This window comes from Tachypleus tridentatus, chromosome 5 (assembly GCF_004210375.1).
Source record: "Tachypleus tridentatus isolate NWPU-2018 chromosome 5, ASM421037v1, whole genome shotgun sequence".
NCBI lineage: Eukaryota > Metazoa > Arthropoda > Merostomata > Xiphosura > Limulidae > Tachypleus > Tachypleus tridentatus.
In genome coordinates this window covers 22,984,390-23,000,375 of record NC_134829.1, presented here as the reverse complement: position 1 = coordinate 23,000,375, position 15,986 = coordinate 22,984,390, and the positions used below count along the sequence as shown (strand labels likewise).

The following is a 15,986-nucleotide window of genomic DNA, read 5'->3' as shown; positions in this document are numbered from 1 at the left end:
AGAGGTCTGATGTACTTTCAAAAGTTTAAGAATTGACTGTTTATTTAACAAGAAAATAATGGAGCTTCGTGATAGTTTCCAAGAAATAAACTAATCTAGGTTACATGTGATTTGTTTTCTTACTGCTTCAAAAGTGAAAATTGTAAAGAAGGCTGTTAATGGAATTTTATTGTTTTTGATAAGGCTAATTAAAGTAATTACCATTTTGAAACTATATCCAAGCAATAAAAACAGAAAATACTTAAGGTACTGGTTATTGACCTGGTTCATCCATTGGAAAATTTTTATTTAGGTAACAGGGAAGTTTGAATAGTTTTATCTCCAACTTAAAAAAAAAAAAAATTGAACAGCATAAATTTAGCTATAAAGGTTACCATTTGTTTTATAAATTATCCCAGATAAATTATATTGAACTTGTATAAAAAGAAAATATCAACTTTTTATGTGTTTTAATGTTATTTTTATTTTGTAGATAATTTCAAGGGGAAAGTCAAATAGTGTGCAGAAATTATAAGGTGTGGAAAGGTTTTAAAAACTTGTTTTAAACTTAATATTATGCTAGTCTTTGTACAGTATTCTCCAGCAAATGCTAGAAACTAAACTGAAGAAGTTCAAGATTTGTTATCTTCTTTTTCAGCGACTGTTTTATCTTCAAGTGAAAAATGGAATTTTAAATGATGAAATTTACTGTCCACCAGAAACTTCTGTTTTGTTAGCTTCTTATGCTGTACAGGCTAAGTATGGTGACTACAGCTCAAATAATTATTCACCAGGAATGTTTGCAAACGACAGACTTCTTCCTCAGAGGTAACCTTCGTGTGTTGCAGTAAAATTAACATGTAGTTAGTATTCATTTTAAAAGTGTTGGTGATATTTCGGAGTTATGTATGTGAATTTGTCTTTTGTTGAGAGCAACATTTTGAGTAAAGTTTGTAGTTAAGTGTGTAGTCAAGAAACATTTTGTTTTTTAAATTTTTTTTGTAAATATTGTGAAGTAAAACCTTATGAAAGAAAACTGTGTTTGGATAAACAGATGGCTTCTGTTTTTAACTATTGAGATTTTAATATAAGTTTAACAAGTCTTCCCAAAAACAATTTTGGGAATTCATCCGTAATTGATCAGTTTTCTTTTTTGTATTCAGTTATTACATTTTTATCTTTAATAATGTTTTCCTGATCTAAAGAATATTATAAAACAAGTAAATATTTTATCTTTTAATCCTATTTTGTTTTGTTAAACAGAGTTATTGACCAACATAAATTGAGCAAAGAGATGTGGGAGGAGCGAATAGCAAACTGGTGGATGGAACACAAGGCAATGCCTAAGTATGCACTTATACTTGGTGCTGTAAAATTATTTTTCAATTAATTCAACATGCTAGATTAGTGAAATCATTCTTTAATGAACAGATCTAGTTTCAAGCTACACTGTTTGAATTCTCTGTTGTATTAAATTCACCAACACTCAACTAGATGTTAATTTTTACTGACTTTTTGAGAACTGTGGCCAAATCCTTCTCACTATGTTGCACCTTCACAAAGTGAAATTGATTAATTTTGACATGGCATACATTTCAGGAAGTGCCCCTTACTTTAAAACCACTTTCACATTTTGTAATTACTATACAGTTAGACCAACTTGTTTTAACATTAGCCTCAGGGTTTTTATTAACTACTTTCCACTGTTAGTCACTAGTGACCAAAGTGTGTTAATGTCTGTTTTGTTGATTGGCTGAAGAAATGTAATGTGTTGAATAGGCATTAAGTTTAGAGTACCAAATTAGAATTCTGAAGTTAACTGTTATAAAAGGTTTAGTCCTATTATAGAGCTCTGAATCTAGGCCTAAGTTTGTAGTACCAAATCAGACTTACGAACTTTTGGCTTTTTAGGAAATGTCATATTTTTGAAACTTATGAAAATCAAAGTTTTCAATTCCTCCCAATGTAGTAAGACAAAACTGTTTTTCAGATTTTTTTTCAACACTTAATTTGACCTACATAAATCTGCAGCATGTGCATGTTTGTAGCACAAGAGAAGTGCAAACTTGCCTTGAGAATGGGAAGTTATACCTGTTTTGTTATTCAGTGTATAGTGTGTCTTAATAGCCAAATTTTGTAATCTCTTGGATAAATTTGAAATCACTTAAAATAAAATATTTGGTGACTTGACAGTAGTAGGTTTAGCATTTTATGGCTGTAGTGTTGGATAATGTATTGTGTGATAACGTTTTAAATAAATTATTTATAGTTTGTTGATCAGCTTATTGTCTTTTAATAATTATTTGATTGGTGATAGAATGAAAATGCTTGTAACCTAAAATTTAGTCTATAAAGATTTAAGCATGTATTGTAACTTTTCAAGGGTAACTTGTTTATTTTAATTTCAAAATAGAGCATTTCAATTTCAACTACTTAGAATTTATTAGAGATTGTTTATTTTAACATGAATTTAAAACATTTTTAATTTCTATTTTATTATGTATTAATTACAAAAAATTGAAGATATCACATGTTAAGAAGGGGATGTGTGAAGGAAGAGTTGTCTTACTTTTTATGCTTGTATGTTACTATCTGGACTTCTTTTCAACCTTTAATACACATCTGGTGGAATAAACTGTTGTTTCAAGGATTTAGTTTGATGCACTTTTGTAGTCTGAGTTTGAAGTAAGTTCTGTACTTTTTTTGTCTCAAACTTCTGCTGAACAAAACATGGAATAAAATGCTGAAAGAGTGCAGAATTATTGTACTTTCAGGCAGAACAAATCATTCTCATCTTCCTTAAATATTACTATTATTTTAAGTCTGTGCCAGTTAAGACAGATCCATACCATAATTTTACTGCTCTTCATAGCTGGATTTACATGGTCATATTCAGACTCACTCTTTCATCTGAAACAAGCAGTAATTATTAAATGTAATCAGTCTGTTTATTGGTTTTCAGTTTGTATTAAATGCTTAAGGTGACATGAGAGACAGTACCTTGTATTTATTTGTATAAGGAGCATTCACTTTCCACACTGGATGTACTGTCCTGTGGTTCCAAACTCTCGTCTAATTAAGGTTGACAGTGGGTTTAATGCAGTAGTGTGATCTCATTTCACAGAAGCTTGTGTTTCTCGAACAAAGGATTGATTAATTATAAATGCAGTAATTCATTGTGAGATTTTTTTCAAAATTTTGTGGGATGGACTTATTATTAGCTGTGGACTGTGCAAAATTGATTGTTTTTATTATACCAATTTGAACATTTGAGGCTGTTTACAGTTAACAGTAGTAGTAATCAGTTTATTTCTTAGGAAATTTAGCCCCCCTCCCCCCAATGGTCTGCAGACCTACACGGCTAGAAACTGGGTTTTAATACCCATGGTGGGCAGAGGAGCACAGATAGCCCTTTGTGTAACTGTGCTTAATTCTAAACAAACCAACCTTTGGAAATTTTCCATTTAGGACGAATTACATAATTCATTTTTAAGTATCTTCCATAAAAAGATAACAAATATTAAATGTATAGCAAAGTCTTTGAATAGTTACTAGCTATACAAATTTTCTTTTCTCCAACAGTTTATTGACATTGTTCTTTTATCTTTCAGCATTTATAAGATTATTCTGTTTCTATCTTTCTTTTCTCTTTAATTCATTGTATTTTTTCAGACTTGAAGATGTTTTTTTAACCTTTATTTTTTTACATCTTTTGCATTTCTCTTCATTGTTCTCCTCTAAGTGAATATAATCACATCTTAACATTGTCTGTGTTGTAATCTAAATGTTTTGCTTGATCAGATTCTATATTTCATATTATTTACTTTAGGTTGATTATTCAGCTCCTCTTCAAATTTTTATCCCACTTTTTTATTGCTTCATCAGGTGTCATTTCTATATTTTTTCTGTTTTGATGCTGTTATTTTTGTCTTTTATATATGTTAATTGTAATTAGTATCACTTTTTTTGTTATCAAAGTTATTTAGGGTTGATTTTGATAAGAGCAATGTGAAACGATTGTGTTGATGATAATTTTTGAGTCTCGCAAAAAATGTTTGGTATTTTTATTTATGATTTTTCCTGTAGGACATTTTGATATCTCTTCTAATTTATCAGATTTAAATATGCACTTAATATTTTTGCAGTTTTAGTGTATAATAATATTGAAATAGGTTTGTTCTGTGTACATGACAGAAATCAAACTGCAAATTGCTTTGAGGTACTTATTGAGGGCTTTCATTTAAATCATTGAATAAAGATTTTGCTGCTGTCATGGTGAATAATGAAGGCAGAAAACAGTATCCAAGTGTTAAATATCAATCAACATTTATATGCTGGTAAATAACATTTTACTTAAGAGGTAGTAATTTGCAGTATTTGGTCTATAGAAGGATTCAAATGGACTAAAAAGTCTAAATTTTTGTATGTTGGAAGTTTTTAGTTTTTATTATTTGTGAAAAAACCAAACTTAGTTTTGCCACTTTTGTTATTACTAAAACTTTTTTCCCATTTGACTGATTGAACAATTAAGAGGTTAAAACTACTTTTGAGTCAGACTCGTATGACAAGGTGATTAAACAGTCATTAATATTATGCTCTGAATAAGTTTAAATATTTTTCAATAAAGTAAAACATTTACATCACAAAAAGTATAGAGTACACTGTGCTATTGGATTTTAGGATTTTTACCTGTTTTTTGCATATTATCTAGCACTAAGAACTATATATTCTCAGTTGAGCATTAGTTATCACAGTAGTTCAACATAACATCCTGATAGGAATTTCTCTGGAAAAATTATATTAAATTTATATAAGATTAATGGTTATCAGTCAACCATATTAATGTTACAGATAGTTGTCCTCACCAGTGTGATTTCAAAATGCTTAACAGACATTTATGTAAATCTGTTATAATATATAGAAAGAATATTAATACTGAAGAATGGAGTGAAATCAAATCAAAAGGAAGAACTGCATTAAGAACAACAAATCCAAACCCCTGATTAATGTTAGTTTGTTATAAACAAAAACAAGCCAAATCAAAAATAAACATTGAACCTTTCAATTAGTGCAGTGATTTTTATTTTATTTTAATTTTAATATTTTGTTTTGACTTGTTTTTGTTTATAACAATATCTATACTGGATAGACTTTTCAAAAGCTTGTTGAATAAGCTGTTTGCATTTTTGATTTGAATAACTAGAAATTAGTAATAAAGAAAATCTAATATCAATTCCCTTAGTATTTGTTTCTGTTTGTTTCTCTTATGCTTTCTTTCAATATTGAAGGGAAGACGCTATGATGGAGTACTTGAAGATAGCTCAGGATCTGGAGATGTATGGAGTCAATTATTTTGAAATCAAGAACAAGAAGGGAACTGACCTATGGTTGGGTGTAGATGCCCTTGGTTTAAACATTTATGAGAAGGAAGACAAGTAAGTGTTAAAGTGGAATACTAATGTTACTTTTTTTCAGTGTGTGTGTTAGGGGGCAGTGTATTGTGTATTTCCTGTTCAGCATATTTTTAAGATACTTATCCATATCTAATTTTATGCACTGCAAATTATGTACTTCAGGCTACTGATTGTACCGATAAAATGATTAAATAAACATGATACTTCTGTATTCTCACATTTCTTTTTGAGGCTTGACATGGTCAGGTGGTTAGGGCACTACACACTCAATCTGAGGGTAGTGGGATCGAATTCCCATCACACCAAACATGATTGGCCCCTTTCAGGTGTAGGGGCATTATGTGATGGTCAATCTCACTATTTGTTTGTAAAAGAGTAGCCCAAGAGTTGGCAGTGGGTGGTGATGACTAGCTGCCTTTTTTCTAGTTTTACACAGCCAAATAAGGGAGATGGTTAGTGCAGATAGCCCTCATGTAGCTTTGCATGAAATTTAAAACAGCAAACAGTATTTGTTTTTGTTTCTTGTAATTCTGTTGAAAAATTTCATTGCTTTTAGAATTTTTTGCAAGTCAGTGTAATTAATTTTAACATTTCATTTGATTTAGTGAAACAATTTGTTAGTATACATATGTATTGACTTTCATAAGCCTACAAAGGTGTGTTTATACCAATTACAAAATACTCTTGTTTATTATTCTTATTTGTATTACAAAAACATTGCTTATTTCAATTAATGATTCTTTCTAGGCTTACTCCTAAGATTGGATTTCCATGGAGTGAAATACGAAATATTTCTTTCAATGATCGAAAATTTGTCATTAAACCTATAGACAAGAAAGCTCCAGTGAGTGTAGTTGTGCTTGATATAAAGCTGTTAGTTTTTATTTCTTTTGATATACTGAAAACAAAGAAATATAAAAGTTAAAAACTTGCAATCAGTATTGTAACTAAAATAACCATGATGTTTAAAAACTTGTGTGAAATAAGTTCATTTCATTATATCTTTGTTTTAAGTTGTGTTTATAGAAATAAAATTTGTGGGACTAATTTACAGAAAGTGTAAGTAATGTATATCTAAAATTATTGTTTATTGATGTTTAAATGTGTAAATCTTTTTTTTGCCTTTTATTTGTTTAGTTGTTGAGTCTTCTGTTGTATGAGTTTTAATAGGTTATCAATAGATGTACACTTTTAGAGGACTACCTATGTGATTTGCATCTTAAATTCAGTATCAGTGTTTCCAAATAAACTATATTTCAGTTCTGCATTACTTATTAATTAGTTAATATGTGCATGTTTCATGTAATTTTTGATGTAGCAGTTTTATCAAAAATAAAATCACCATATTTTGCATCTTCAATTATTTTGAAGCAAAAAAATTTGGTAAATAAGGTTTTAAATAGAATTTTATGCTCTTAAGATTGGAACTTTTGTTTGTGTTAGAAATATGTATAATTATGAACATTTTAAAATTGGCATTGTTAATACTTAAGTCATCTAGTAAATCATAACAGAAGGATAACAACAGGATAACAGCTTCAATGTGTTGCAGTGGTTTTGGAAAATCCAAATTATATGTAATAAAGTTTGAATATCTCAAGTAGTAGACAACTTTCCTGTCATATTGTTTGAAAATAATCTAATGTCATGAATCTAGTCATGAAAAGTATGTCTTCAATTTGTGAAAGATTAAAAAGATTTAGCTATAAAAACAATATCTATTTGCATATCTGTATCAGAGATTTTCAGTTTTTATCTTGTTACTTAAAACTGTTTTCTATTTTAAAATGAAGTTATAACCAAGTAATAGCAGGAACAGCAATGTTATAGACCAGTGCTGAGAATCACTGTTAAATGTATTGCTATATTGTTATGTAATTTAGCAAGTATTCCAACAATATGAAAGTTCTTTAGGAATGTTTCAACTTTTACAAACAAAGAAGTATGTTTACAAAAAAGCCCACATGAAAATATGAATGATCTTATTTGTTAATTTTGGATCAAACTTCTTCTCACAGGACTTTGTTTTCTTTGCTCCCCGGTTGAGAATCAACAAAAGAATCCTTGCTCTTTGTATGGGAAATCATGAATTGTACATGCGTCGACGCAAGCCAGATACGATTGAGGTTCAACAAATGAAAGCCCAGGCACGGGAAGAGAGGCTATCTAAGCAGCAAGAGAGGTAAGTATATTTTATAGGTAATGCATTTATCTGTTAATCACGTGTTCATGATTAACTCTCCATACACGGGCTCGGTCAAATTGGTCAACCATGTGACTACGTTGTATCTGCTGTAATTTTTATTTTATTAACTTTTAATGTAGTATATGTATCTTCACAAACTTATACATACAACAAAAATTAAAATTTTAAGAGAAGCATTTTTAAGAAAGATTTGTTTATGAATGTGTCAAGTCTATCTCTCTCTTCTTTTTTTACTATTCCAAATACAAAGTGTTTTTCATGTTAAAAATTTGTTTCATTATATCAATAATTTCAAAAATTTTCTAATTTCTATAACTTCTCAAATACACTTCAAGCATTTTGTTTCAGTAAAACCTTGAATTTCATTTATTTTCTCAACTCTGTGTAAAATTGATCAATTTGACTAACATCTAAATTACCAATTTTGTTTATTCTAGAGTGCCTTCAAATTTTAACATAACTGAATTTGTTTATCATAAGTAGCTTTAAACTTTAACAGTTTACATCCATTTATATATAAATTTTGTTGTGTTCTTGCCCTTTGAGATGTGTCTAATTAATATTCATGCCATTCTAAATTGTAAATCACTTGAAGGAATGTGTGGCTCATGTTGAATTACATTACTCATAACCTACTGAGCTGCTCACATGCTTGTCTTGTAAAAATTATGTTGCTGTTATTTACTTTATGTAATCTAACCTTAACTACTGTAACTACCAGTTACTTTTATAAGAATAAATAAGGAAACTCATGAAAAACAAAGTGCTTACATGGGTGTTTTTTTTTTATTGTTGATGACACTTAACCTTTTTTTTTTATACTAATGGTAATAGTGTGCTGAATAATTTTTATTTAATTAAATCACTCAGCGATAAACATGGGATAGTAACATGCCAAAAGTAGATTAACATAATTTTTCTAGTTTTCTAACAGTACAGCAAGGGACATTATAAATTGATACAGGCTATATTCACCATGAGAGTGAAGCTTGTACCAAAAGAGAAATTGACAATTCTGTTTAGAGAAGACAATGTAAAATGACATTTGATAGATGAAAACTCTGGGTTTCTATTGCTTATAAGCAATGTACTATTAAACGTAAAAAAGAACTATTAAATTCTGAAAGAGAGAATGTGACAGGTGGGTGGGTGAAGATGGGTCTGATTTTCTATTTGATTGCTCTGTAACCAAACAAAATTGAAGCCTATAAAAATTGTGCTTTGTGTGGGTGATGATGGTATTATAGTGAGTAATTTACTTTACATTTTTGTGCTTATTGCTGAGGTGGTGAATAAATTAGAGAAGAGGGAATGCCTAGACAGCAAATCATTCTTACAATAGGGGAGGCTCAGGATTTTTTTTTTTAATACAGCCTTTTGAAACTTGTACACTATTAATATGTGGGTTATTAACTAAGATTTTGTTATACTTGTTGGTATAAAGTGAACAAAAAGTAGTTTTATTAAATTTTTGAATGTAGCTCACTGAAACAAATTTGATGTACAGTAAAGGATGCTTTTGGGAAAAGTGTTAATAAGAGTGTGTTGTAATAACAAAGTTTGTTTTATTACATCATCAGTGTGAATCAAGTAATTTTTTTTTTTATCTTCATCCATGGGATATAGGGTTCTTATCTTAGCATTGTTCAATACTGATTTATCCATTTTTTAAATATTTAATGCATAAACATTGCCGATTTTGTGTTTCATGAAGTTGCTAACACCACGTCACCATGAAAAATATCATACCATTAGTTTTTTATTTCATTTATAATTTTTTACACACTTCAATTGATGGCATACACATTTTCAGAGAAATTATTTCTAATGATTTAGAAAATTGTTAATTAGTAGTATGTTATTTAGGTTTTGGTTTTTATATTTGTCAACATGTGTGATTAATTTCTTTCAGATTTACATGATATGAGTATTTAAAATATTTTTAATTCTGCTTTAAGTATTTGTAAGATGTAGTTTTCAAGAGTGGATAATTAAATATCAGATATACTTACATAACTCTCAAAACAGGTACAAGTTCGAGTGCATGTCAGTAGGTTTTAGTGAGTTTAAACTACATTCTTATCATAGCATAGATATACAAATAAACTTGAAATAGTTAATAATTCAAAGTTTAATATTATACAAGTTTTAGGCTCTTAATATTATAAGGAAATATTAAAAAAACTAAATATTTTCCTTGTAAGAATTTTGATGTTTGCTCTCTAGGTATTCCTTCTATAACATAGTTATTACCTCTTTAAGAAGTATAAATTTACTAATGGTAATATTGTCATTGCTTAGGCAAAGCATTATTTTTACAACTTTCAATCTTAATTGGTTACATTGTCATCAAATAGAAGATCAGACCCTACTTACAGTGCCCACTTGTTACATTCTCTCTTTCAGAAATTGTCAATATTTCTTTCTGACATATAGTACTACATTATTTATAATCATTTATATCATGTGGTGTATAATATTACACTGCTTTCTGTACAGAGAATTTTCTGTTTTGCTTCCAGTTCATTTTTTATTCCAACGGGAAAATACGTCAATGAATTTAATTGATTATTTAATTTCTTTTGTCACTGTCAGAAATATTGTGATAGTTATGGAACATTACCAGTTCTTTGGTGCACTATTTAATTAGTTAAATAAGTATTTAGTGCAGTAGTACCACTTGTATTAAAAAAAGTTTGCTTAAGTTTTCTGGACAATTGACAGAAAACTAAAGACCAAGGTAATACTTTGCTTCCTGTTTTTCACATATTCTTTATTTATTGTTATAAAAGTAACTAAAATGTAAAAATTAGAAACCTTTCAGGGTGGAAAAGGTTAGATAAGGCAAAATAAAGGATAGTAATTTTTCATGAGGTATGCTTGCAAGAAACTCTTGAGTAATTTGTGCATTATGTGATTTGATAGGATAACTTGAGCTGTACATTTACCAAATCATTTACAGATTTTGTGGTGGGAATATCAGTTATAGTTCAAAGAGCAGTAAAACATTAAAATGTGTGTATAAACAGATGTTTACTGTTGAGTTTTAAAGCTAGTTAGGATAAGCAAATGTAACTTTGTGGTACAATTTGAAAGAAAAATTAATTATATTTGGTGATTATGAGGTTAATTAAACTGACCAACCTCATACAGAGTTAAATTAGAAAAATAGCAGATGAAATATAAATAGTTTTACCGAAGAAAATGTAAATTTACGTAGGATGTTTTAGAAATCATTTAAATGAAATTTGAGATGTTTCAGAGAAAGCAAAGTATTTTTGATGTTAACATGAAAATCAGTATGTACTCAGAGTAGTCAATATTTTGATTCCATATAGTCACATAGAAAGTTTTGATGAAAGTATTTCATTAATTTTTTTTTTAACCTACAAATGACTTAATAATTACTAAAAGTTTACAAAATTTCATGAAGATTCACAATGCATTAGAAGTTATAGTAAGGAAACTATAAAGGTCTATGTGGGGTCTTGAAGAGCAGCAGTTGAACTGAGTTTATAGTAAGGCAGCTAAGGTTACTAACAGTGATTAATATTTTGTGATATCCTGTTTAATGTTTATTGATATCTTACTGCTGCTGAACTTATGGTACTTTATTGTTCATTATTCAGATGCTACAAATTCAGAACACATTATACATACAAAAGTTAACATCCTTTGAATGAACAGTGTACCATTAAATGTTGTATTTAGTAACATTGTATAATTGATCTGTGTAACAAGTAATAACCTTTGATATTTTACTAGTGGATCAAATGATCCTGTCAGTCAGGAATAAAATAGGAGGTCTGACCTGGAAACTCCATATCAGTGTTTTTGTTTCTAATATGAAATGGAAAAATGAAGTCACTGGCAGTTCAAGTGTTTGTATTTTATTGATAGAGAAAAGCTGCGGAAAGAGATAGAAGCCAGAGAAATGGCTGAAAAGAAACAGCAAGAGTATGCAGAAAGACTGAAACAAATGCAAGAAGATATGGAAAGGAGACAAAGAGGTGTGGTTGCTTGAAAAGCCATAAAACTATAGACTTTTAATATTGAATACATGGACATTAGAAAGTAACTCATCAGTGTTTTCTTTTGTCAAATTATACCATAATAATTCTCTTCAACATCAAATAAATAATTGGAATTTTTATGTGGAGATTAATATTACCTAAAAACATACATTTAATAAAGTTTATAATAAATTTGGAATTGAAATATGTACGTTTGTTTAGATTTTGTACTATAGTAAAATGCACCAAATGTGCAGCAGTCAATGGAAGTGTGAAATATAGTTATTGTTTACTGATAAATCATTAAATAATTTCAAAATCAGAAAAAAAGAACTTGCTTTTGTATTATTTCAGTAAGATAGGATTGCAGATGTGATGTGACTCTCGGAATATTTTCGAAAGTACGTTAAAAAACATCATTAGTATTCAAATTATTCAATACCATATAACAACAGGAATCTTTGAAATATTAAGCCATACATGTGATAGACAACATTCCAGGGAAGTGAAATGTTTTTTTTTCTTTACATTGAACTCTTGACAGAGTTGGCCGAAGCCCAAGAAACCATCAGAAGACTTGAGGAACAGTTGCGTCAGCTTCAAGCAGCCAAAGAGGAACTAGAAATGAAACAAAATGAACTGGAAGAAATGATGCATAAGCTGGAGGAGGACAAAGCCATGGAAGCAGAAGAAAAAGCAAAACTTGTATGTTTTTACATTATGTGAAATAACTGTTAAGATTGCTGTTGGCAAGAAGATGCATAAGTTTTAAAAATATTAACATAATTTTACTTATTCTAGGGATGTAACTCTTTGGCAATAGATAATTTGCTGCACAACAATTTTTTTGAAAAGTTTTGCTGATTGTGACAAGTATCTGGTGGGTATGCACAAATATAGTTTTGGCTTTGCTTCATCACGTGGGAACTCTGAGAAATAGACAGTGTGAGTGGAGAAAATGAATCTTGAGTGACATGTTGCACTTCATTGTTTTGTATGCTTTGAGAAGTTTGTCTACCAGCTGAATGTAATGTGGGGATCTGTAATTGCCAAGAAAATTGTCAACAACATCTTTGAAGGCTTTCCAGCCCAACTCGCAAATCTTCGAACTGCTTGTCACTCATAAAATGTCTGATCTGAGGGCCAACAAAAGCGCCTTCTTTGATCTTGGTCTCAGTTATTCTTGGGAACATCTGTCTTAAGCAATGAAAACATTAGCCTTCTTTGTTCATTGCTTTCACGAAATTTTTCATAAGTCCCAATTTTATGTGAAGAGGATGCAAAAAAATCTTTGCCGGGTCAACAAGCGGTTCATGCGCCACATTTTTCTATCCTGGAACTAACTTTTTACAGAGTGGCCAGCTCTTTCTAGAATAATGTGACTCTTTGGCATGACTGTCACAATCACATATGAAGTAACAGTTCTTTGTATAGCCGAGCTGCAGTTCCAGTAACAGAGCAACAACTTTCAGATCTCCACAGATATTCCAGTTTTACTTGCTGTACTGGATGTGCTTCAGCAACATTTCCATGTTCTCGTAAGTTTCTTTCATGTGTGCTGCATATCCAACAGGTATTGAAGGGTGAACATTGTCATTGTGTAACAGAACAGCTTTGAGGCTTCACGTTGATGAAATTAATAAAGAGATGTCACTCTTGAGGGTCGTGGTCACAACCCAAAGCAGAGAACAATCCTTCGATGTCAACACAGAAACAGAGACTCAACTTGTGCAAAGAATTTGGTTATATCATGGCTGCTTCAAAAAACAGAAATTTTCGTACCTGGTGACAGTAAACACCATTCCTGCAGTCTCGAACCCAGCAATTCGGCTTTTGCTTTTGACAGACCCAAATCTCTGATCCAATCATTTAATTCTGACTGTGTTATGAGATGTGGATCGCCTGAGGAGCACGGTTCAAAATCCGGATTAATGTCACTGCCAGTTCCCTGTATTGCAGTTTCTTTATCTGGTTCGTCTAAGGTCCATTCTTCTGGTGGTTTCGGAATTGGAAGACTGTTGTCATGTGGCACGGGTCTTAATGCTGAAGGCAGATTAGGGTATTTAATTGACTTCTTGTTTTTGGCAGAGAAAGCAGACACATTAGTCAAACAGATGTAACAGTCCATCACATGGTCATTCTGTTTTCTCCATATCATCAGGACAGCAAACAGCATTGTCTCTTGAGTGCCTCTGAGCAAAGCTCTGACATACAGCACATGTCGCACAACAAATGTGAGGTGCCCATTCCTGGTCTTGATCACTAATTTTACAGCCGAAGTACAGGTGATATGCTTTCTTCACAAGAGCAGTCATTGAGCGTCTCTGATGAACAAGCGTATACTCGCCACAAATATAGCAGAATGTATCATGGCTGTTATGACACTGACAATACATTGACCGACACCAAATGTCCTGTAAAACGTCTATAACATCTAACTTACTTGTTACAGTGCTACTGAGGCAATGCTATATTCTGAAACAATACGTACACTATAAGGTCTATATTAATCCCATGAGCAGCATCTGTGTATGCAAGCCACTTTTATAGCCTGCTGATACAGTGTCAAGCTGGCTCTGGCCTGCCCAGGCATCCCCGGGCTGCATACTTCCACAGAACAGCTTCCAACCTGGCCTGATTTCATGCCTAGACATGCCCAGACTGCACAAAACATTGTTCATAGGTCTCTTACAGAAACAAAAATTTTTGGACACAAATATAAGAAAAAACATGACAAAACTGAAGATTTCATTGAAACGGTACGTGATGGGCAAATTTGATGTGATTTTCGTGATTAGCAGCCAATAATCTATAAGGAACACCCAACAGTGTTCAAGAAGCAAAAACTTTGTTGTGCAGTGTAAATAGCCATATTACTGTGCTGGGTGGGAAAGGAACATGCATCTGAGTAGACTGTAATGATTTTTTTTCACCACTTATATTTTTTGTTATAGTCTAGATATTTCTGTTTACCATGTTATGTTAGAGCCTTTTAATACACTATTATTTATATATTAGAGGAAATATTAGATTTCTGAACAGTTTTGCTAAACTTTGTTAATAGTCTGTTAGTTACTGTGTTTTCTTGATTTCTCTTGTATGATGTCTTGTAATGGCCTTCAGGTTCTGTATCATGTACAACTAGACTTTCTTGTAACGTTCACTATAATATCTTGCACGAATGCATCTTTGAACAGGAAGAGGCAATCCGAGCTAAGCAAGAAGAAGTCCAGCTGATTCAGATAGAGGTTTCTCAGAAAGATGAGGAGACCAGAAGACTGCAGGAGGAAGTAGAAGAAGCTCGAAGACGTCAGGAAGAAGCTGCTGCTGCCTTGACAGCTGCCACTACAACTCCTCAACATCACCATCTTCAGGAAAATGAGCATGATGAGAATGATGATCTGACCAATGGAGAAATTGGTAGAGTATTGTGGTGGGGTGTGGGTAATATTTCACCGTTAATTATATCTAATTAAAGAAGACTAAAGATTATACTGATAAACATGCATTGGGTATATTCGAGATATTTATCTTTAAGGTTGTGATAATTTAATCTTTTTGCTATAGGCCCATGCATTTTGTGAGGTGCTGTGCTGAGGAATTTCACTTGTGCAGCAAGATACTGTAAATCTGAGATTTCTTTACTGATTCTCACAAAAACTGGTAAAATTTCATTAAAGGTTATTGGTATCTTGTTCATAAAGAATGACACTACAATAAAGTGTTTTTACTAAAAATATTATCTATTATAGTTATTTGCACTCAGACTTTTTAAATCCTTTTTTACCATGACCCCTTTCTGCATGTTGAAAGATTTTATGTAGTTACATATAAAATTTAGTAAATTTATTTTATAATCATTTGACAAGGAAATCAGTCTTAAAATTTAAATTGTAGTTTCAAATCTTTTATAACTTTAATTCCTTTATTTGAAAAGAAACCATAAGAAAAAATCTTAGTTTTGTTTTATTCTCTCGTGACCTGCAAGTTCACAAAAGGTCAAATTTATCTTTGTAGTTTGAACAGTTTTTTACTCACGCTACTTTCCATACTTAGGAAGAATCTAGGTTACTTGCTTTGTTTACACATTTTACTTTTAAGCTTTATAGGGCACATTCAAAGAAAGGAGAAATAAATTTATCTGAAATCTTGACAGATGCCATACTCACTTTCTATTATCAAGTTCAGATTTCTCAGCCAGTTATACTTATTTGAGCTCAATGATTATAACCAATGAAAAGAGTACATTTTGAAGTATGTTCTCTTAACTGTTATTTTAAAATTGATGTTAAGAATTATGTATAGAACAAATTAAACTGTTCTTAGCATTGTTGCTGCCTTGTTCCCACCTAGAAATACATCATAGTTTCACTA

The 15,986-nt window shown here is 30.9% G+C and overlaps 1 protein-coding gene across 1 annotated transcript in view; it reads left to right on the top strand.

Annotated features, from left to right (window-relative positions):
- LOC143250702 (moesin/ezrin/radixin homolog 1-like) overlaps positions 1 to 15,986 on the top strand; it is a 57,952-nt gene that overhangs the window by 33,050 nt on the left and 8,916 nt on the right. Inside the window, exons 6-13 of the mRNA XM_076501607.1 lie at positions 638 to 807; positions 1,243 to 1,326; positions 5,268 to 5,414; positions 6,141 to 6,237; positions 7,412 to 7,575; positions 11,500 to 11,609; positions 12,157 to 12,317; positions 14,810 to 15,032. Of these exons, the coding sequence (XP_076357722.1) occupies positions 638 to 807; positions 1,243 to 1,326; positions 5,268 to 5,414; positions 6,141 to 6,237; positions 7,412 to 7,575; positions 11,500 to 11,609; positions 12,157 to 12,317; positions 14,810 to 15,032 (1,156 nt within the window). The remainder of the gene's footprint in view (positions 1 to 637; positions 808 to 1,242; positions 1,327 to 5,267; positions 5,415 to 6,140; positions 6,238 to 7,411; positions 7,576 to 11,499; positions 11,610 to 12,156; positions 12,318 to 14,809; positions 15,033 to 15,986) is intronic.